The sequence below is a fragment of the Lissotriton helveticus genome, chromosome 7, assembly GCF_964261635.1.
Source record: "Lissotriton helveticus chromosome 7, aLisHel1.1, whole genome shotgun sequence".
In the NCBI taxonomy this organism is placed as follows: domain Eukaryota; kingdom Metazoa; phylum Chordata; class Amphibia; order Caudata; family Salamandridae; genus Lissotriton; species Lissotriton helveticus.
Window position 1 is genome coordinate 1,577,956,881 of NC_136068.1, and position 23,436 is coordinate 1,577,980,316.

The 23,436-nt window shown below is 45.5% G+C and overlaps 1 protein-coding gene across 1 annotated transcript in view; it reads right to left on the reverse strand.

Moving 5' to 3' along the window:
- SLC17A7 (solute carrier family 17 member 7) overlaps nt 1-23,436 on the reverse strand; it is a 386,211-nt gene that overhangs the window by 87,439 nt on the left and 275,336 nt on the right. Inside the window, exon 4 of the mRNA XM_078650978.1 lies at nt 7,334-7,448. Within this exon, the coding sequence (XP_078507104.1) occupies nt 7,334-7,448 (115 nt within the window). The remainder of the gene's footprint in view (nt 1-7,333; nt 7,449-23,436) is intronic.

The following is a 23,436-nucleotide window of genomic DNA, read 5'->3' on the forward strand; positions in this document are numbered from 1 at the left end:
GGCTATACCACATTACATTGTGCTGTGTACAGCGGGAGCAACCATGTCACCGCAGGCAGTGGGGTAGACCTGGGACATGTGGCTGTGTCGTACTTCCCTGAGTGGACAGGCATACAACTGTATAGCGTATGGGTGTGGCTCCTCCACACGTGGAGCTGGGTGTGGTCAAGTTTAGGACTTGCCAAGGAAGTGACTGATGCGTGTGTCTCTGTTGTAGTGTCTGGGCCACCAGTCCCGCAATGGACAATGTTGCAGTGTGGCATGTCCCCGGAGTGCGGGCTCGGCTGAAGGGGTACATGAGGGAGGGCACGCCCGCTCTGGGTCAGGGATCACACATGCCAACTGTTGTGTGTGTCACTATTAATGCAGCATGCGCCACATGTCCACCCTCGACCGCATGGCGAGTTCAGCCAGGCAGGTGCTCCACATCTGTGTCAGCCCTGTCCTAACAATGGGCCTACACACATGTGGCCAGCCACCTTTAACACATATCATCACAGTGTACTAGTCGGGCTTGTGGAAATGCGCAGACAAGCATGACAATGGTGTGCCGTAGGGGTGCAAGTGATGCAACCCAGCTGCACACACTAGTGACTATGCTCGGGGGGGAGGGAGGAGCAGCAGTGAGGCTACGTAATACACATTGATGCCGCTCATTTGCAACAAGCAGTTCATGTCAAACAGGAATCACTAAGTCACACATATCACACACCAATGAACCAGTGAGCCTGCCAACACATCATGCAGTACGTAGTCTTGACTCATGTCTCCCTGCAATGTCACAGGTGATCAAGGATATGCACTCTGCGCTTGGATGATGACACCCCTCCGAACCCCGAATACACAGGCCCAGAGGCAGTACAATTTGGCCCACAAACGCACCAGGGGCATCGTGGAGCACACATCTGGCGTGTTGAAGTCACGTTTCAGGTGCCTGGACATCACAGTTGGAAGGCTCCTGTACAGCCCAGACATCATGTGCAAGATGAACGTTGCATGTTGTGTGTTGCACAACGTATGTGTACGCATCAATGCCCCATGGATACGAGTGCCAGATGCACCTGACGAAGATGATGATGATGAGGCAGGTGGACCACACCCCACGGCCGCCGCAGCAGGAATAGCCCATAGGAACACCATCATTGACAGTTTCTTCTCATGTTGACGTCGCATTGTGACAGTCCTTAGCAATCATGGAACAGTAAGATGAATAACCACAGGCACAGCATGTGCAAAAATATGCATTCCAAGACACATTCCCTGCATGCATGTCACTCATCTGTACAGGCACTTCACACAGACAAGTGTGGGTGCGACATGTTTTGCTAGCAATTTTGGAATTTGTTGATGGATGGTGGATGTGTCACCTCTGTGCAGTGAGGCTGTTTGGGTGTCACGTATTCAAACTGACAGTTCTTTGTGTCACAATTGGTACGGTATCACACGCTTCAGCGTTTCACATGTGTCCCAATTCATTCCATTTTGCCTGTCATTTTTGGCCTACAAGTGACAACAGGGCTTCTTTTGGGCTCTGATATGTGCCGCCATGATGCAGGGATGCACCCTGTGACTCAAATCCTACGACATGGGCAACATGCACGTAAGGGGGAGTCACTGCCCCTACATTAGTCCATGCTTTCATTATTGTTTGGTCATGGACATGGCACATATATATGCAGGAGGTGTTGATTGTCCCTCTGCAATGTGAAGGGGAGATGCAGTTTCACAGTGTGTTCCATGTAGGTTTCCGCATTGCGTAGTTTACATACAGGATGGATGTCAATGTACATTGGGGCTGTTTGTGAGGAGATGCCTATCTGATGCAGGACGATGGTCATTTGTTCTACGTCACGGCTGTGGGGTTGTGCTCATATATTGTCATCTCACCATTTTTTAAATTTGCTTTTATGGTGCACTTTCCCGCATGACGCGTGGGAATGGCAGGCCTGTCGCTGGTTATCACTGATGTTTGTTTTGCAATTGGCCTCATTGCTACTATTTTCGGGCTGGTGTTTTACGTTTTTTCGGCATCGAGTTGGTTTTAACGCGTTCTTGTGAGCCTATCGCATTGTACCACCGTGTTGTGAATAACCTCTTAACATAGCGTTATTTTCCCGCGATATACTGTGATGTGCAATGTTGCGTTAAGCTATATTTGCGGTAATTATCACAAGTTCTTGAGAATATCCCCCTAAGTATTTTTCATTGGTGTAAATCTAGGGAATTAGGTCCTTTGCATCCACTAAACATTCTGCTCTAGTTCTGTGGATATGGGAGAAGATTAAGATCGCAGGAAGCTATGGAGATGGGAAGGGTAACATTTTTCTTGAAGATTAAAGGGTCACTTTTGAGCAATTGCCTATTGAATATTCGACATTACAAGACAATGAAGGTCCAACTAGATGAAGGGCTGCGTAAGTACACTAAAGAAGCTCTAAAATTAGAGGTACTGTTGAATTTTGGGCTATCTGCAACTTAACAAAAATATACTCTACTGAGATACTGCAGGTTGCCTAAGTCAAGACAAGAGAGGATTGAATTTCATGAATACTTACCTTTAAACAATGTTTATAAGTGTATTCACTATTTCTATTTCCTCTATTAATTCAATATTAGGACCTTAACTACTGCTTTTTAGAAGGAAAGTGTTAGACCTGGCATCCATGGTGCGGTTCCCCCTGTCTTTTTGTCTCTAACCCCTGTATTTTAGACTGTGTGCTAGACTTCGTTTTTGCTGGTTTAGGGGCTCTGGGCACTTCATCACTGCTGATCAGTGCTAAAGTGCAAGTGCTCCTTGTGTAAAACGTGATTCTGATTGATTCTCCATGATTGTTTGATTTACTGGTAAGTCCCTGGTAAAGTGCACTGAGTGTGCCCAGAGCTGTATATCAAATGCTACTAGTGGATCTGCAGCACTGATTGTGCCCCCCCCACAAGTAGGCTTTCAAATGTGTCTCAGAACTGCCACTGCAGTGTCTGCACACATAGGGGCCGATTATGATTGCGGTTTTTCCGCATCCTCCGGGCCGGCAGCAGCTTCCGCCGGCCCGGAGGATGCGGAGCCTCCAAAGACCCACCGCCAAATTAGGATGGCTGGTGGGTCTGGAATTCCGTCCGCAGCTTTTCCGCCGTGGTCGCCTTCCGACCGCGGCTGAAAAGCTCTAACATGGCTGGCGGTGTCTATCAGACACCACCAGCCATATTAGGATGGTGGTGAATACATGCTTTTCCGCGGCGGCTTTTCCGCCGTGGAAAAGCATACGGACTTTCACTTCGGGGCCCGTTGCGGACCCCCTGGGGGAAAGGGGGGTGGGGGGTGCACATGGGGGGTACCTATGGTACCCCCCTGCATTTGCATGCACAAAGTGGCAGGCACTGCGCAGTGCCTGCTGCTTTGTGCATGCAAATGCGATGCATGCATTTTTAACACTGCGGTGGGTGCAGCTTGAAGCTGCATCCGCCGCAATGTTAAAGATAGAGGATATGACCGCCACCCTGGCGGTCACATCCTAATCTGCTCGGAGGGAACGCCGCAGCCCATGCGGACGTTCCCTCCTCCTCAGGGGTCGCGGACGGACTCAAGTCAGTCCGCGATCCTAATCGGCCCCATAGTTTTAAACTGCCCCGTCGACCTGGCAAGTGCACCCACATGCCAGTCCATACCCTTCCCTTTTACTACACGGAAAATCCCTACGGTAGGCCCAAGGTACCTCTCTCCCATCTCTCTCCCATAGGTTATTTTGGAGCTGCTACGAAACATCTTACAAATGTAACTTTCAAATGAGAAGTGACAGAGAATTTGAGTTTAAGTTCCCTGGACTCAGATTTTAAAGATACATCTTTTAGTGGAGGTAGTTTTTAAATTACTTGTTTGAAAAGGCCACTGTTAGAAAGTGGTCATTTTCTTGTCTAACTATCCTGTGTCTCTGTCTTCCTGTGGTATCAATATCTGTTTTTAGCTGACAGGGGCTGGTTTGTGCGTTCACTCTAGAAAGTCACACAAAGGGAGCTGAGGTGTGTCCTGCATATCCTGATGGGTCTTCCTGAGCTAGAATGGTGGTAGGAATTGTCACTAATGCCTGAATAGGCTGTGGCTGCCTTTCACAATGCTGTCTCCACCTCCTGTGGTGTTGCTGGACCAGGGAAGACAGATCTGGTTCTTATGTGTAAGAGAAACTTTCTTTAAAGTGTACCAACTTCAAAGGCCAGAAGGGTCAAATTGGACCTAAAACTCCAGACTTTTAGAACACTTCTGGACTAAGAGGACCCTGCCAAGAAGAAGAGCTGACAGGAGTTGTACTGCCCCTTTTGTTGTGTATTGCTGTGCTGGGGTTGGCCCACAGTTGCTGCTTCTGTTTGTCTGCTTCTGTCTGTGGACAGTGGAAAGGAATGTACTTTTACTTTGCTGTATCCTGCTTAAGAAGATTATCCAAGGGCTTGATGTAGAGCTGGCTCCCTGTTATGAAGTCTCAGGGGCAAAAGACTTCACCTGCAGCATCCTTGAACTCCACTGCTCGGAATTCTGACATGCCTTGTGGTGCAAATTCTACTTCTGGGTCCTTGGAGGTTGATTTGCTGCTCCTGTATCTGAAAATCCATGCATTGCCCTTCCAGCACATTTTTTTCCAACGCACCACTGTTGTGCGGGAAGAATTTCCATGCCTTGCTGCTGTGCGGTTGAAAATATCAACGCCGTGCCTGGTTGCGGCCCGAAGAAGCACCCAGTCGAATCCCGAGCAACGAGTCTCCTAAGTCCGAGCCACCTGCTACAACAGGCTCTGCTGTGCTCCTAGAAGAATCAACACATCACCTGTCTGTGGCTGCAGAAATCGACACAGTGCCTGAATCACCACAGCATCGACACACATCGCACCTGTGTGTCAAATCTGCATCAACGAAACTCTGCAGTAAGGAACTGAGTTCGAGTGGCCGGATTTCGATGCATCACCTCCCCTCGCAGTAAGAAACAGATGCTTCAGCAATACTGGGCAGGAATAGCCAGGGTGATGTCTGAGGTTACGGGCATACACATACAAAATGGGGAAAATCTGGAGTCCGTGGGAGAATTACAGGACCTGACCGGGGGAGTGAAAGGGGAAGAACCGGAAAGTGCCTCTAGGTGCATAGGATGTTGTATCAACGACCCGGACATATGAATGAAATATGTATACCCCCTCCTGTAATTGCCGAAGCAGGTTTGATTGTTGCTTATTGACTGTATCGGTGGACCAAGTATACGTTTCAATAAAAAGAATTAAAAAAAAAAAGAAACCGCTGCATCACCTCCTCTCACAGTAAGGAACCAACGCATCACCTCCCTGCCTAGCTGTAAGGAACCGATGCATCACCTTCCCTGCGATCAAGGAACTGATGCATCACCTTCCCTGAGAGTAAGGAACCGACACGTTGCTGTGTTTCCAACGCCTCACCTCCCCTGTGTGTGTTTTTCATCAGTAATGTAGACGCATCCCAAGTACTTTGCAACAAAAGTGACGCATCATATATGTTTATGAACTGAACCAATTTACACCTATTTTTAATGATATCTTGATGTCTGTATGTTGGAGTTTTTTGTCGTTTTGGTCTTATTTTGAGTACATTAATATTTGCTAATCTTCTGAACTTTTCAGCTCTGGAATGCCCCGGACCTCCTCTCCTTCCGTAAGGGCTTGAAGACGTGGCCCTTTTCTCAGTAGCATACACTCAACTTTTCCAGGTAACCAGTACTTAGCGCCAGAACATCCCAGGGTACCGTGCGCTCTATAAGTGCAAATAACATAACATAACATAAACTGATGTGGAGTCTTTTTGTGGTGTCTTCACTGTGTTACCGTCTGTGTGCACAAATGCTTTATACATTACCTCTGTAGTTTAGCCTGACTGCTCTGTACCAAAATGCCAGAGGGTGAGCACAGGCAAACTTAGGTGTGTACTTTATTAATTCTGATTAGAAGGAAGGATCCCTACTTGGACGGGGTGTATACCACTGGCAACTTAAAATTCCCAATTCTAACAGAAAGTGAAAGAGGCTGACATTTGTTAAGAAGCAATTTTAACATTATAATGAAGTAGTAAGATACAGATGCAAATTTGTTGACTTGAATGAAGAGTACTGTTTTGGATGGAGTACTGTTTGAAAAACACTGTTTGTCAGGAAGTATTGTTTGGTGAATTCCTGTCTATGACTAAGCACCATTTGATGAGTACTATTTCTGAAGAAGGCGTTTGATGAGTACTTTTTTGGGGGAGTACCATTTGATGAATACTGTTTTTGAGGGTTTAGGCTGGGAATATTGAATCACGAATATCAAAGGGATAGAATATCTTTACAGCAATATCACAGGACCAAATATCAAAAGGTAAGTTTCTATACATTTTCTATCCCAAACTCCATATATCAATACTCTGGTATGTAGATGTGGAGTTAAAAAAATCGTACCTCCTTCTGTGCACTTACATTTTTATATTTTGCCCTTCAGTATTGTTGCAACGAGATTCTGTGCAGTCGATATTAGGGATTCGATATTACCAGGCACAATCTTTTTTGAGGAAGTACTTTTTGATGTTTTTGATGGATGCCATTCATGCTTACCCCCAACTCACCTCCCAATTGTGTTTGGTGCGTTTCAAGTTTATCAGTGGGTGGATACCAGGTCTTTACTGAGAATCTAAAACAGCCCTAAAAATAGGCAATACCAACCTGGAATTTCGCAGGTAAGGAAGCTCCAGCCTTTGCAGTGATGAGGGAGGATAAGAGGACGTTTGGCTCAAGTAAATTTTAGAACCAATTGGAATATAAAGTGCATTTTATGTAGGATGGGGCAGGCCCACCTGTGATACCTGCGCCTATTCCAGTTCTAGTGAGACAATCCAAGCAACTAACCTAGTGAGATTATCCAATCATCCTATATACTTCAGATCTCTGACAACTTCCTGTGCAAGTGTTTATGACAATGAAGAGCAAGACTGTGGGAACCCTCAGTCTCTATGATATATATATATCTCTGGAGGTAAGCTCTGGGCACGGTATATGGTGATCCTAGAGCTGGCAAAAATGAGGATCTCAACCTCATTCCTTGGCAGAGGGCAGTCAGAAGTATGGCACACTCAGAGAAAGGGCTTCAGGCAATACAAGAGGCCCACTCATGTGTATGTGGCCCATCCTCTATGTGTTACGAAGATACCAGAAACATGTTTATTTCCCTACAGGGGAGTATGACAACATCCTTAAATGACGTGAAATAACTATTACATGATTATGATGATTGATGTGTCTCAAACAGCGGCTAGAGCCCTTATATCTGACCCTCCGCTGAACCCCATGCGCACTTACCTCCACTAGGCCTTGGAGTATCCGTACACAGATCACACACCCATAATGCACCTTGGCAGCTGAGGGGATCAGCATATTTAACACCGACGTGGACACTATGGCGAAGCCAAAGACCCTGTCAAGCAGCAAGAAAAAGCAGAAGGTAAGCATGCATGGAGGTTACCATGAGGACCTATGAGCGGTAAAGTAACAACAGACGTTTGGCTCCCAGGTAGGCAGATCCCAGCACGCTTATCATGCAGTACTGTATCTCAGTACTCAGTGGCCAACCAGCCAAGGGAATAAGTGGTAGAGTGTCCGACAGATCAGTGACACTGAAAGGCATCTTAATGTCCACTTACTCACTAAACTATTGGCAACTACATAACGTGTACTCAGCTTACTTATGTCTATTGGACCTTCTCAAAGTCTTTGCTGAAATCCTCGAAGTCACATTTACTGCTCTTCTTTTGTTTTCATCATTGGTGTTCAACATAGGTCTAAGAAGGTTGAACCCAAGCCAGATGTTTAGGACAACCAATGACAATGTACAGGATATATATTGTCATATGTATATGTAGCTCCTTCGGACATGCTGAAAACCATCTGGCATGGATCTGGACCTCCTCGACCTATGTTGTGCATGCTTTGTCCGTTTTACTGATTGCTTAGGCTGTCCTACTAGCTGTGTGAAGATCATATGACATTCAATTTGTTTAAAAAATAAAAAATCTGTGAGGACCTATTCAGCTACATTAGAATATTAACTATAGCATTTGACGTTTCTTCTTATCTCATTATGGCCCCAACAACCGTCAAGAGGATGGAAAGGAACATGGTCTTGGAGCAAGCAATCAAAAGGAAACCATTTAAGAGCCTTTTTTGGGCCGTATCCAGATTTATAAGTCAAGAAAGGCATAACAACATTAGCTACTGAAAGTGTGGACATTTTAAACTCCTCTCTTCTCAAAGGGATGGTTTTTGATTATCAGAGACAGATAGTTATTACCCCTCTCTTAAACAAATCCACACCTCGCCCTTAAATCCTCCCCAACTGTATACGGATCGCAAACCTTCCACCGCAGCCACATCAACATATGAAAAATCACAATTTACTCCACAACAACCAATCAGGATCTTCTCATCATATTATGTTATGTTTAGCGGTACGCAAACTAGGGATGTCAAACACTTTGTAACCTTTCAAAATGTTTTGTAAAATGTTGCCAGCTTTGCGAACTGAAAAGGTTCTTAGGTTGAGGCTAATAGGCAGCTCATGTGCTGTTTGTTAGAGGCATATTGTAGCTTACCAAAAACATAGAGTGACTTAGAGACCCACCATTGTTTACTATTGGTTGATTCTCCTTGTAACTCTCATTTGCCTGCTTCTTATTCGTGCCCCAACTTGTCAGTCTTGTGTTGACATGATAAGTGTCCCACATATAGAGCATTTACAACCCCTTTGATTGTCCGGCTTCGCTGTTTCCAATGCTTGCTTTCCAATCACTACTTTTTTCTTTTGAGTGAAGCACTCAACCAGAGTGCATGTGTTTTCGAGCTGTCTCTCTTGTGCACATATCTCCCCCTGCAGTTCATGTTGCTCTCTGTTGACAAATGCTTCTCCCTGCCCTGGTCTCCCTTGCGCTCGCCTGTGTGCTTCTCCCCATTGCTTTCTCCCACCTGCACACTTCATGTTGCTTTCCCCCAAACCCTGTATTGCTTTCTCTTCCGCCCTCCCCCTGTTGCTTTCTATTTTTATAACACATTTTATTGGCATTTATTACTTAATACAGTACAGCCATAAAAAAGTACTTAGTACTATTCCCAGAAAGCAGATCTGAGTAAGGAGAATAGAAAGGAGGAGTGTATCACAAGGCTCATCGCTACAGAACAGATACCAATGAAATCATGTGGCAGCCAGCCCTCTCCTCACACTGTAGGTTTCTCATCGCCTCGAGCCCTCCTCCCCTGTCGCTTTCGAGCCACCTCGGTGTTGCTTTGGTGTTAAACCAACCCCCCCCCCCCCATCTTGTTGCTTTGCCATTCGCCCCCACTCATTCCCGTGAGGCTTCACCGTTTCCCTCCACCCTCCTCGTGTTCATTTTACACCCTCCCGTAGCCATTTCTCCCCCACCCTCACAGACACAGTGCAGAATTATTTTAGGTACACAAAAACTGAAAAGTGTGCATCTGAGATGAAAATGTGTGCATCAGACCTCATAAGCGAATGTTTGGAAAAAAATGGTTGAATTTCCAAAATATATTTGAAGCTGATATTTAAGTGAGAAATCAGTGGCATTAGGGGGACTTTTTCTAATATCATTACCTTGGTGCCAGGGGAATTGCTGCTATGTATTACCTATGTAAAAGCATTTCAAATTGACAAAGTCTTTTTGCCATTGCTTTTGCCAACTCTGCCTGATACACTGAAGTGATCACTGCTGACAACACTGCACTGAAGTGTCCACTGCCGGTAATCTTGCACATGGTGACCGCCAATGTAATCTTGTTTGATGTGGTCATTATTCCAACACTAATAATATTAGTAGCTCTGAATGATTTTCATTGAGCAAAGGTAGCTCCTATTACAGAAAAGGTTGGAGACCCCTCTCCTAAAAGGTTAACATACTGGATGCAACAAGTTCAGAATCAGGCTGTTAGATGGACCTACAACCATGGCCGGATTTGCCGTAGTAGGCACAAAGGGGCATATTTAAAATAACTGCCGCATCCCTGCAAATCAGCAGGGATGCGCCAGTTATTGTGCGCCACAGCTCCGCCATCATGGATGCGCCGCATTTACAATGCGGTGCACCATGGGGCAAAAACGGCACAGATGCGTCACGCATCTGTGCCGTAAAAGTGACGCATTGCTGGAGTTGCGTCACAAGTGCGACGCAGCTCCAGCAATGCTCTGGGGGCCCTATCCAGTCAATGCTGCGTCAATCCTTACGCCTGCTTCAGGCAGGCGCAGGGTTTTGACGCAGCATGGGCCTAAAAGTGACTGAGTGAAATCTTGTAGATTTCACTCAGCCACTTTTAGGAGGCGTTCCTGCACAGGAACGCCTACATGTGGCGCAGGGCATTACTACGTGATGCATCTCCCAGATGCTTCACGTTGTAAGTACCCCCGCACCATGGAGCAGGATTTGCGCCGCCGCTGCGTCACAAAAGTGACGCAACGGCGGCGTAAATGAGGCGCATGGGGCTTGTAAATCTGCCCCATAGCGTTTTCCTGGTGGGCCGAAAGGGTTGCAGCCGGATTTGGACCCGAGGGGCCGGTTTTGTTACTGGAGTTCAGTTTTGCATCAGTGCTGGAATATGGCCCCCTGGAATAAAAGCAGGAGCGGTGCAGCAGGAGCAGTTCTTCTCACTGGCACCTCCCATCCTCCCCCGCTACCGGGTCTGTCCAGCATATTGCCAGGGCTGGTTGCTGTTCCCAATCTGGCTGTGCCTACAACCTGTGACAGCACGATCACTCTGACCTGCACTAGAAACACTCCACTGTCTCCCAATGGAAGCAATTGTCAAAGTCAAAACAGTCTTCCCCCATGCATATGGGGCCAAATGGTATTTTTTTCAAAGGACAGAGCTATCTGCAGAAACTCACCCCCTGCCCCCTTCCCCAGCCCCCACTACATGCCCGCCAGAACATTCTTGGCAGACGACTCTAAAATAGTACACAAAAACAAATACAGGTGGACCGGATTAGGGGGTGGTCCCAAAAATGAAGGGTACCAGTATTTAGAACATGCTTCACCCATTTACAGAACCGAACTTACCTACCTCCTTTTCAGAAAACTGCTGACAACTGAACGCTTCAAGAAAACATTTGCCTGAGTTGAACACTAGCATGCACTGAATGTATGGAGTGCTTTAGTTGACAGACTTGTACTCCAGGATCATAAGATGAAATATTGCTGAGGTGAATGAATGTAGGATTGAAGGAATGTAGGATTTTGTTTCTAGAATGTATGTTTCCTTTTTTCACCAATTTAACTTGCTATGCTCCTGGATACCTGGTGGACTGAGGATTTGTAGTCTCCTTGACTTTCTGCCCTTTGGAGCACAGAAAGGTCATCAGTGAGTAGTTTAACACAGTTGGCACAATTTCACTTAACATAGGTAATGAGGTAAGTTTTACTTTGATTTATATTTACGTTCTTCTAGATCTACTGAGGATTAGAAAGTGAAAATGAATCTGTTGAACCAAAATGGTCTTAAGTTTAGAGTTTTTAATTGCAATTTAGTATTTTTTTAACTGTTTCCATGATGTTTGCGGATGGTACAATACAAATGAGGTATGTGATACCACACTATTTATCCTAAATTTCCTCTCTCAGGGGTGAAATAATTGGAAAACCTTGTTAAAGGAATTTTTGATTATATTAAATGGAGCCCCTGTAAATGATATGTTTTTGGCTAAACTTGTATTACCTTCCTTAAGGCTATTACTGATCGAATAGTGTTCTGCTAATTCTTTATTATAGAGATATGTGATTGCATTTAAGATCAACGCATCTAAATAAAGTAGTAATAATCTTAATTTTGTACAATTGGATTTTTCAGATAGGAACAAGCTTGGATTGGATTAATCAATTAATTCTGTTATTAGGTTATAATAGACTCATAGATCAAAAAATGGTATCTGCCTTTTCATATTACACATAAATATATTCTCTAAGGGTCGATTATTGATGGTGACATCAGTAGTAGACATTCAAGATGTCATTTTTTAGGGGAATATTCCTCATACGATTGGCAGACATAGTCTCGGACTAGGGAGGAGGTTGGTTTGATATGAATGTCATTCTGTTAAACTTGACCATAGTTGTTTGTGTCGATATTGTATGTGTTGATAATAGGTGATATGGGGACCTTGATGAAAGAAAAAAGTAGTTATATAAGTTTGTTGGCCTACAAAAAAACGGGTATTTTTAATTTCAATAGTAATTTATGACCAATATAATAAAAATGGGACACCAAATGCTTTTCTGCATATTAGCGACAGATGGGTCCAGTAAGGAAAGAATGGACAAGTGTTTTGGAAGTAAAATATTTTTTCTTCCTTATAAGACCACTTTTGAGTCAATAATGAGAGCAGTGGAGTGATGGACAAGCTACTTTAAACAAGATTGAGGAATGTTTACCTGGCTTGAAATAGCATAATGCTCTGTTCCTGGTGGGATCATCATGTCTATGTAAAAATGTGATGTTAAATTGTGTTCCAGTTTTCTTTTCAAGACAATTGATGATTGTTACATCCCAATTTCTTACCACGTATTTAGTTGGGAGCAACCAGGGCATACATTCTGCATTAATGATCAGCCTGACTGATTGCAATGCTGTAGATTCGGAGTTGGATTATTACAAAGATATTATCCATGGTGTTCAAGCAGGTTTTTGTAAGTATTATTCAATCTATGATTACGTTTCTAGGGGTATATAGAATATTGAGATCAGACACCCACCCCCTATAGTCTTTGCAGTGTCTCGTTTTCTTAACGGTATGTGGCTCAGGCATAGGGTGCTGTTAGACTCACCCTAGCAACTTTAAAATATTTTCTATTGTATTTTTTTAATCAAACTGATTTTAACCTTTTAATCTTTCCAATTCCGTTTTAAATTATCCTAACATTGTGACATTTCATTGTAATGATATGTGATCAATTTTAAAATGTATTTTGCCATTTTTTTATATTTTCTCTTGATAAAATGTTATTACTGTTTAACTTTTGACTAAGTATGTATTGCATCATTTGCTTTTTATGGTCAATATTGCCGAAATTAAGCTTGTTGTATGGAATGGATTAAGTTTAAATTGAGTATTATGTCTGGGATAAATACTGTAACCTACGTAACAATAAATTAGATATGGCCTTTGTAGATCTCCAAAATACCAACACAGATGTTGTGACAAAGGCATAGAATTTGGGTGTTTCGAAGGAAATTCTGACACATATTCAGATGTGGCGTTTGGACATCTGGCCGACTGTAGAGCGGATCATGACAGAGCCTCACCTAGATTAACTACAGGCAAAGGTCTGCAGGAGGGCGGTGTTTTCCTTTCTTTCAATTATTCAGTGACATATAACAAAGCATTTCAACTAGAAATGCGGTATACAGAAACATAATCTCACGGCCCATTTGGACATTAGCAAGTGTGGGCGAACTACACAGCGAAACAATATGTTTGGGTGAATGGAGTTTGAACAGTAAAAGAACAATACATACATTTATCATACGTACAGAACTGTAGTGGTAGATTATGGTTGAGCTGAGATTAGTTAAAACTTTTCCTTTTGGATGAGGTGTTCCTTGAGAGCACGGTGTCTGGGGGAATGTATGTGGCAGGTTTGGGAGGCAGGTGCAAATGTGAGTGGAAATTTGATTATTTTCATTTTGGAAGAGTTCAACATAGGAAAGCGGGTTGCCACCCAGTGTCAGATTGCTATTAGGCAGCTGAAGATCCCTGCCTAGAGAGTTAGAGCAAGACATAATAGAACAATGTTAACATTATCTATATAGAAGTGATAGGACAACCCAAAAGACGAACTATTACCATAGGAAGAAGTGTTGAGAAGAGGAGAGGACCCAGGGCTGAGCTCTGCTGGATCCAACCAGATGGGTGGGAGAGTGGAGAGCGAGAAGCATAAAAGCACTGAGGAGGGATGGTCACAGGCATAAGATGAACACCAGCTGATGGTGGAGTCTGTGACTCCAAAATGTGCTAGGGTGGGTAGCAGAGCGAGATAATTGAGCATAACAGATGTTTAAGAGTGGTCGAGAAGTATGAGAACGGAAGAAAGGTGACAGTTTTACGCAAGGGTTAAGAAGCTAAATACATGTGTCAGGGCCATTTCTGTGGCATAAAGTGCCCTAAAACCAGGTTGAAAGGAGCCAAGTAGGCTGTGTGCAGTGAGGAAAGAGGTTAGATGTGGTGGCATTTGAGGATATTAGAAAAGAATAGAAGTAGAGACATGGACAGTATAACAATACAATACTTAGCTGAGATGAAGGATCAGTGATGTTTCTTAATAGGAAGAACCGTTCCAGATTTGAAGCGAGGGAATAGATCAGTGAGTTGAAAAAGTGACCAAAGAGAGCGATCGCGTAGGACAGCACATAATAGGAGAGGTCTAACGGCTTGATGATTCGGTGGGTGAACGGATCGGATGGAGCACATGAGCAGTTGGCTGATTTCAGAATGGGGATTAGTTTTGTCGGAGATGCATGGGAGAAGATCTAGAGCATGGTGGCAAGAGTGAGAAGTGTGGGTGAAATGTTAGTCGAAGGACTTGAGAAGAGTGCTGCCCAGTTTGTTCTGTTATATGGTAAGATTATCTCTTGAGTGTGAAGATAGTCCATCTGTGCATAACAACGGTGCAGCTGCAATTGACAAGACAGACCTCCAACTCAATTGCACGCTGCACATACTTATACAAGGAACAGCCATCTAACTGTCAATACTACTAAAAGAAAGGTTATGTTCCTGGGATGGTGACAGGTAACTAGGAATCTTGGTTGGTTGTGTAACAGGACGATACGTGAAACAATAAATGTGTTTAGGTGTCTGAGTTACTTATCATGTGAATTAGGAAACTGGTCTGCCATCTTAAACCAGTGGCCTGTATGAGATTGACAATTATAAATATGCCCGCTAATGTCTATAATGCATATGGTTATTCTTCTATGGCAGCAGGAGTAATAGCGTGCATCGGAAAGGTGATTTCCCATTGGGACAGAACTATAGTTTGAGGAGCCCAGCCGAACTACTTACAGAACTGGGGAGAAAACGTGGCTTGGAGCAGTCTCATTACTCCCAACAACCCCACTGAAGGCTCTAGATGGATAACTTGCTATGTCACCTCTTTCATCTAATGTGATACAAAACCTTATGTAGCAATGGGTTAATTGGGGCTGATGTACAAAATGCTCTGCTCACATTTCCCCATTTTTAATTCAGAAAGCATTTGGCATTTTACTCAGACTTCTGTTTAAATCTTCTTTTGAGGTCTGGCTTCTACATTTCATTATTTGCCAATGGATTTAAAAGAGGGGGTTCAATTATATTGATTGGCTGTGCCTACCACTGAACTTGCGAAATTGAATTTGAAATTAAGGATGGGCATGTCCCCGCTCACATCAATGAGGAATTTAATATAGCTATGATGCTGTAAAAGAGTGGCCCTCGTCACGAGAAGGCTATTTGTTTTCAGATCCCCACATATTAGTACAGAGACCGGTATCATGAGTTTCGCAGTAATTACCGCATCTGTATAATTTTCTTCAGGTGAATTTTGGCACATCATACCTGCCAAAATGTACTGGGGGGAAATGCGCGGTAAATAGCAGAACATTAGGATTTTGCTGCTTGAGGCCCAAAAATCCGGGTGTTATGTCGCATTTTAAATGGCACAATTTGTAAAAGGTGATCATAATTTCACCTTTTAAATTCAGATCCTTGTGGTTTCAAACTTTAAAAGGTGCAATGATGAGCACATATTCTACCGGGCAGCTCATAATGACGGCCTTTGGATTTGTGGAAATAGCCTTAGCCCATATTATCTTTCAGTGTGAGACATTTACAGACCTTAGGGATCTGCAGGGGTTGGGGAGAGGAAGATTGTGTGCCATGTAAAACCAATATTAAAAAATAAAATAAGCACTTACTGTGCCGTGCCGGGACCCGCGTCTGTGTTCCTGCTCTCCCCTGACCAATTACAACGCTGCATTGCAGCGTTATGATTTGTCTGAGCATCCTGGTTCGACGCTCAACCAGGGAATGGGGACCTGGGTATGTTCTCCACGCTGGTTGTAATGCAGCCTGCATGGAGTACAGGGAAAGTGTGCATGGCTGTTTTGGGCGGCCTGAGAGGGCCGGCCAAACAGTCGTGTGCACTTAGGAGTGGCCAAACCACTCCTCCCCTGCCTGCTCCAAGAGCAGAGCCGCCCCGCCCACCCGCAAAGCAGCACAGAAACATAGGATGATAATAACTTAAAATTGCTTTCATTTGATGTTTCCTTTACTTTGCGCTGCCTAAAAGCAGTGGGGCGGCGCTTCTCCGCCATAGCAGAGGAGCAACCACTGCCTAGAAATACTATGCTTCTATGAAGTATGTTAGTCAATAACTTTCAGATATTCTTCATCTGTTTATTTCGTATGTCTCACATGTGACAGGCTCTACCCCAGCCCTCCCTGCCTCTCATGGTACCCTCACTCCACAGTCCCTCCCTCGTCCCACAAATTGACAGCAAGCCAAAACTGCAGCCTCATTAAAAACAAGCATTTGCAATGCAATAGGTCTTGCATTTACACAAGTTTGAGCTATTGGCATTGTTAATGATTACTTTTTTTAAGTGGTTTTTAAAACTGATAAATAAAAGGCATTGTCATTTACAAAGCCAGTAGCTTAAAATCTAGCAAATGCGAGACCTATTGCATTGCAAATGCTTTCGGTGCCTGCGCTACAAAGATTTTTTTGTAAAGCTTTAGCGACTGTGTCCTGCTTGCTGTTTGAGAAAATCGTAATTAGAGGCTGTAATTTAAGCCTACCGCATAACAACACACATAACAGGGGATGTCCTCATGGGAGTTTACAAAATAAGACAAGGAGGGACTACTAAGCCTATTGACCAATTAAAAAACACATTTTACAGTGGGCAATGGCACAAGCCAATTAAAAATATGGGTGGAGAGTGGGCTGTGCTTCAAGTCCATACCTGGCTACAGCATGCCTTGCTGCTCTGCCCAGGTTTGAACTAAAAAGGTCCAGTTAACCTTTCAACACCTTATCACTACAGCTGTTAACTAATCAGAGCATGAGGGGTGGTGGGTACAGTGTGGTTGGTAACATGGCAATGAAAAGCGACTGTAACTGTAGCTGTCCAGGCATCTGCTAGTCCATTTGTTGTGAGTATTACTCCCTGACTTTATTTGCCCCCAAGAAAACATCCCGAACAGCCCCATATCAACTGCTTCTAGGTGCACTGCCTTTTGGAGTCAGACTATGACTTTTAAAACATGCTACACTTTATCTCATGGTGACCCAGTGGGACATCTCTCTAGCTACTTGTGGAAGTACAAGATGTGCCAGAGATACACACACTGACACATAATTAAAGAAACCTTAAAGCAGCTTATGCGCACTGCCCACAGGCAAATCCATCTTAAACCAAAGCTATTTGGTTTGTTTTACTAGTATTTATGCTTCTGCCCCACCTTATGTTATACTCCCCACCCATCCCTTCAGCGTTTGATCTCATTTTATCCCCATTCAAATTGAACCTTATTTTGCTTCACTGATTGCCGTCTCCCTTTTCTCCAACAGCTGCAGAACGACTACTCGGTGCTCTTTGAAGACACGTCCTATGGCGACGGATACTCGCCACCCCTGAAAGTGGCGCAAAGATACCTGGTAGCCTGCAAGGAGCCCAAGAAGTAGTAAGATATAGGATTGCAGAGGGGCCTGCACGCTCAAGGAGACTCTGCCTCTGATCTCAGTGCTTCCTAGCCTTTCTTGGACCATTCCCTGGCACGCCAAGGCCTCTGGGTAATATGTTGAATGGCAATGAACAAGGGGCGGCTGTATCGAGGACTGTGCCACACCCTGGCGGGAGGGATGCCTTTGCTTCCTAGTGGGGCCACGCTGTCACCTCTGGACATTGACTTTTGCCTTAGTGTCCTTGAGCCCTTTGGTGGCTGGTTCTTAGATGCAGCACGCCAAAGATGAGCCATGTGACTGGGTCGAACATTCAGGAGTGCTTTAGAAGAGGCAGTTACTCTGGATCTTGGACAACTACCCCAGAGGAGATGGGCTGGGAACGATGAACCTCTGGCTCTACCTGAAACCATATATTTTGTAATTGCTTTCTCCCTGGCTCTGATTTCTGCATAGGGCTCCTGACCACTTTGTTCATTCTAACCTGATAGGAGGTTTGTTCTGTCGGGGGTTAACTGGACGGGTGCTCTGACCACTGGAAATGGGTCTCCTCTCTTTAACTGTGCTGAGGCTTCAAGTCAGTTGAGAGGAAATGTGCTAGCTTTTTGTTTTGTTCTTAATGGGCTTTGGGGAGCTTTAATGTTACAAAAGGGATATCTGTGGCCTGTGCCCACCTCGCCACAGGCCCTTAAGAGCTAATGTTGAACATCAATGGCCCTCACCCTCCATACAGACGTACCTGAGCATGTGAGAAAATTGGACACAGCTTACTTTTGTGCCAATGATTTTAAGTGGAATGGTATATATTTGGAGGGATAGCTCCCTGAGCCTGAGAGACGAGAGCAATCTCAGAGATAATGCTGCTGTACGAGTCTGCAAACATTTTTTTACTTGGGTTGTATGTGTTTGAGACCTTGGGCCAGAGAGTCCAACTTAGATCCAAGAGGGCAGATCCATGCCTGATTGACATGCGATATATTTAAATCCATTAAACTCCATGGAAATCACTAAAATAGACAATGGCTAACCTGAAATTCTGGCATGGATCCAGCTCTCCTGGACGTACATTGGACACCCTCGCCTTAGGTTATAGGAGACGTGTATGATGAAAGATTGCTCTGCTGCCTTAGCCCTTACGATCTGTGTATCCTGTGAAATGGCTATGCGAGGAGTGAAGGGTGGTTCTGCCAATTTGTCTCAGGTTCCTGGATCTAAAATCAGGTCACTGGGTCTAAGATAGTCTTAAGTAAATTGTGGAGTGTCGGGTCATTAAAGAATGCAGCAACGAAAAATGTCAGTTTCCTGGTTTTAACTCTAGTAGATTAGGCAGTTACGATCACTTGTGCAGGAAGGGAGGAAATTGGACACTAAAGAAAGACGACAAAGACGAGTGTCTGGAAAACAGACTACATCACATCGTGGCACTCGACCTCGGAGTGCATGTCCCCTTAATGCTGCCTTTGCGGCTGGTGGTGTTCACAAGCACCACGCCCCCCTCTGGACTCCCAGTTGAGAAGCCCAGGCATCCAGTGCTAGAGGCAGAGCGATGGTAGTTTGGCAGAGGCTACACTTAACAAGAAATTTGATGCTCTGTCCATCCTCATATTCCACTCTAGAGATGTGTTAATTCTGCAGTTGTAGGCTCCCCGAGGAGCAGTGTGCATCTGAGAGGCTCTCACGTAACGGCACATGACATTGTACTTGCCTGGATTTCACTGCATCCCCAGAGTGCACTGATTGTCCCAGGAGGCCTTTCCCAGCCGAGTTCAGACTCTTCCGGTATTGGGTAGATTCCTCCCTCGCTATAGGCTCCCCGAGGTTCAGCCCTCCTTTAGTCACTGAGAGCATTTCCCAGCACCTGCCACTCAACTGACAGGAATGACTGTGGTCCCAGGCTGCGCTGCTGAACGTAAGTGATAGCTTTCTGGCAGCGTGAAGCGCCAGGCTCGTGAGCGGGTTGTTTTCCTCCAAGCGGGGCTGCTCAGGACGTGGCTTCAGGGTAACACTAAAACTAACTTGGGGACAGGAGATGTGCATGAATACGGAGTGCACATCTCCTGTCGGTACGCGTGCCATCTCCTGTCCCCCATAAGAGGAGACGCCAGAGAGGGGAGGCCATGCGCGTGCACATTGCCTGTCCCTGTGCGCACATATTTTGTCCCCTTTGCACACCAAACCAACAACAATAGTCTTGCCAAGGCGAAGCAGTGCATGCGCTGCATTCGCTAGGTGAGACCTAATGAGATGTTTGGATCTGTTGCCCACTCATAAGTGGCGTAGCTAGACCTTTTGCCGTCCAGGGCGATCCCAGAGCTTGCTGCCCAGGGACGTAAGATCGGGAGGGGGGTTGCGGGGGAGGGGTGGGTGGCGACAGACGACTACTAGCGAGAGAGAGAAAACTAACCTTGTGCTCGCTGCGCCCCCAAAAATGTGCCGCCTGTGGTGGACCAACCCCCTCCTCGCCAAAATGATGCTTATGAGTGAGAAATTAAGCCATAAGTGGCTGGCACCTCAGTATAAACTGCAAAGGGGCACCATTAATGTTTATGATAGCACCAGCCACAGAGCGTGCTGAGGGACCCAGGTCAGGTTTAACGCCCACAGCCAGTCCTGGGTTTTTATCCATCCGTCCTTGGCATGCTGGGACTCTGAGCCTGTATTCACACTCTTAAGAGTGAAACTGCAGTGTCATATTGTGATGCATTCTAGTAGTTGGGAGTGGGCGGAGCTAGGGGGCCAGAGGAAGAGGAGGAGGAAAGGGAAGAGATAAGAGGTAGCTAATAAAGCTCCATGTTCAACATGCATAGTGTCTGTCATTATTGTACTCAAGACACTACAGCTGGCGACGAGGGTGGGATGGTGCAGTCTGCCATCCCTAGAACACCATGAAGAAGCGTCCCATCCCTTGCAGCGCAGAAAGAGGAAAACGCTGCTGAAAACACGTGTGTCTTCATTGAGGCCACCGCCCAGATCAAGAGGTCAGCGGTATTCTCCCCTGCTCCGCGATCGGCTGGTCGCGTAGAGCCCCGAGGGAGAAGCGTCATCGAGCGCTGAGAGCATTTGAAGTAAAACGTCGGTGCGCGCCAAAAGGGTGTCCACCCCCGATGCGTGTAAAACGGCACGCACTCGATGAGAAGGAATCGGGAGCCTACCCCGATCTTGCCTGCTGCTCCGGTGATTGAGAGGCGTCTGAGGCACTGTCCAAGCCTCGTAAACGTGCCCTGAAGCCGAGCGCTACTTGGCGCCCAAAATCGGGAGCTCACCCCAGATGCGTGAGACTTGGCACGCGGCCGCCGAGCGAGAGCGCGACTGAAGAAAGTAAGTCGGGAGCCCACCCCGATCTTACCTGGATGCTGGAGCGACGCAGGAAAGTGAGAAGCCGTAAAGAAGCCCCACCGCCACCAAGACCGGCTGCCGGTGAGTCCTGGGAAAGAATCAGCCTTGAGAGAATGAATGGAGATGAAGTCTCGTGTGAGCTGAGAGTTCAGTGACGGCGGCAATCTTGGAGTCAGGCAGCTATCAGGACATCCCCTATGTGAGGATTGCAAGCGGCCATCTTAAAGTCAGGCAGTGTCAGACATTAAGAAATAAGCATTGATAGATGCAAAACAAGCACTGGCAAAAACAACAAGCAAACAAACAAGCATTGGCATCGACCAAACAAGCATTGGCGAAGACCAAACAAGCATTGGCGAAGACAATAGACAAGAAAACAAGCATTGGTAAATGCAAAACAAGCATTGGCAAAAGCAAGCAGCAAACTAACAAGCATTGGCAAAGACCAAACAAGCATTGGCGAAGCCAATAGACAAGCAGACAAGCATTGATAAATGCAAAACAAGCATTGGCAAAAGCAAGCAGCAATTGAACAAGCATTGGCAAAGACCAAACAAGCATTGGCGAAGACCAAACAAGCTTTGGCGAAGACAAGAGATGAGCAAACAAGCAGTGGTAGATGCAGAACAAGCAGTGGCAAAAGCAAGCAGCAAGCGAACAAAAGTTGGCAAAGACCAAACAAACATTGGCGAAGACAAGCACATGCAAATAGAAGTGGTGCAAGAAAACAAGCACTGGCCGATATAAGAAGTGTGATGAAACAAGCCTAAGCAGATGCAAGAAATGTAATCAAACAAAACATATGCAAACACAAGAGGTGTAAGAGACCAAGCACAAGCTAATGCAAGAGATAGATAAAGACAACGTTGAGCACAAACCGAAGAGTGCAGAATTGCTGAAGACCCCGAAGAGGGCAGTCCTGCAGAAGAACCTTAAGAGGGCAGTCCTGCAGAAGACACCAAAGAGAGCAGAACTACAGAAGACCCAGAAGAAGGCAGAATTGCTGAAGACCCCGAAGAGGGCAGAACTGCAGAAGACCCAGAGAGGACAGTCCTGCAGAAGGCAGTACCAGAAACAAGCGAAGATCGCACAGAATGTAAACAAGCACGAGTACAAGAAACATGAAGCGAAAGGAGCAAAGGGCCAATTAACACAGCAAACACTGGCAAGTGCAAGGGATGCACTGAAAACAAGCACAAGCCCGAACAAACCTCGAATGTGACAAACACAAGCAAAGGCAAGTGTCAAAGTAAACGTTCAGCACCACGTGAAGACAAACAATTCAAAAGTAACAAAGGCTAATAGAATAAATGATCCAGAAGTATGAGTAGATGAATGTCGAGGAAGCCTTCCCTCATCAACGAAGCGATTGAAGGACCTGTACTAGTCCAGAAGAGACGCATGAATGAACAAGATGTCAAATGTGCCAGGCATCACCGCGGAAGAACCATCAACCACCTGCAGCTAGCATGCGACTCTAAGGAAAGGGAGCCACGAGTTATGCATAGTGTAGCTGAGTGGTGGCCATTCTGAACTCAAGAAATCCAAGTTTCACTCACTGGCGCATACTGAGATAGTTGCGAAGCTTACCAACCGCAAAGCAAACGACCAGACCAAGGATCTCGGCTGAAGAGAGTCAGCAAAGAAGACGGGAAGCAAAGTGAACCCTCCTGTGCCTGTAATAGATCAGAATCTTCCTCTCTCATGGCGGTGGGAGAAGTAACACAACGGTCCAATCCCTGCATTGAAGTGCCGCCCCCAGTGACACAGACTGACACTCGGAGTTTGGGTATCGATTGGAACCGGTGGCTGGAATCACTGGACGATTTTCTTGAGGCAATTGGTGAGCGAAGAGATAGAAATGTCTGATACTACTCCTCCAGCTGGTAGGTCATGAAGGCCGACGCTTAATCAGAACATTTCCTGAAAAGGACACAGAGACATACGAAAGACTCCAAGAGAAGCTACGTGCCCACTTCCACGCACAGGCAGACGTGGATCATGATCGCATCATCTTCAACACAGCACGGCAGGAACCAGGAGAACCATTGCCAAAATTCATCACCCGGTTGCAAAATTTGGTACCATGTTGCCATTTCAATACATTTACGAATGAGGAAGCAGTTCGGCTCCGGATAATCGAAGGCTGTTCAAATTCTAACACGAAGCGCAAGATCCTTCGAGGGCAGTGGTCGCTAAAGGAAATCATCAGAAAAGCCGGAGCTGGAGTGCCGGTCAAAGCAAGAGACATATCGAAAGAATTGCACTCGAATGCAAGACACAAAGATACCAGGAAAGAGACATCCCTCAGGTCTGAGAACAAAACCCAAGAAACAAAAAAAAACA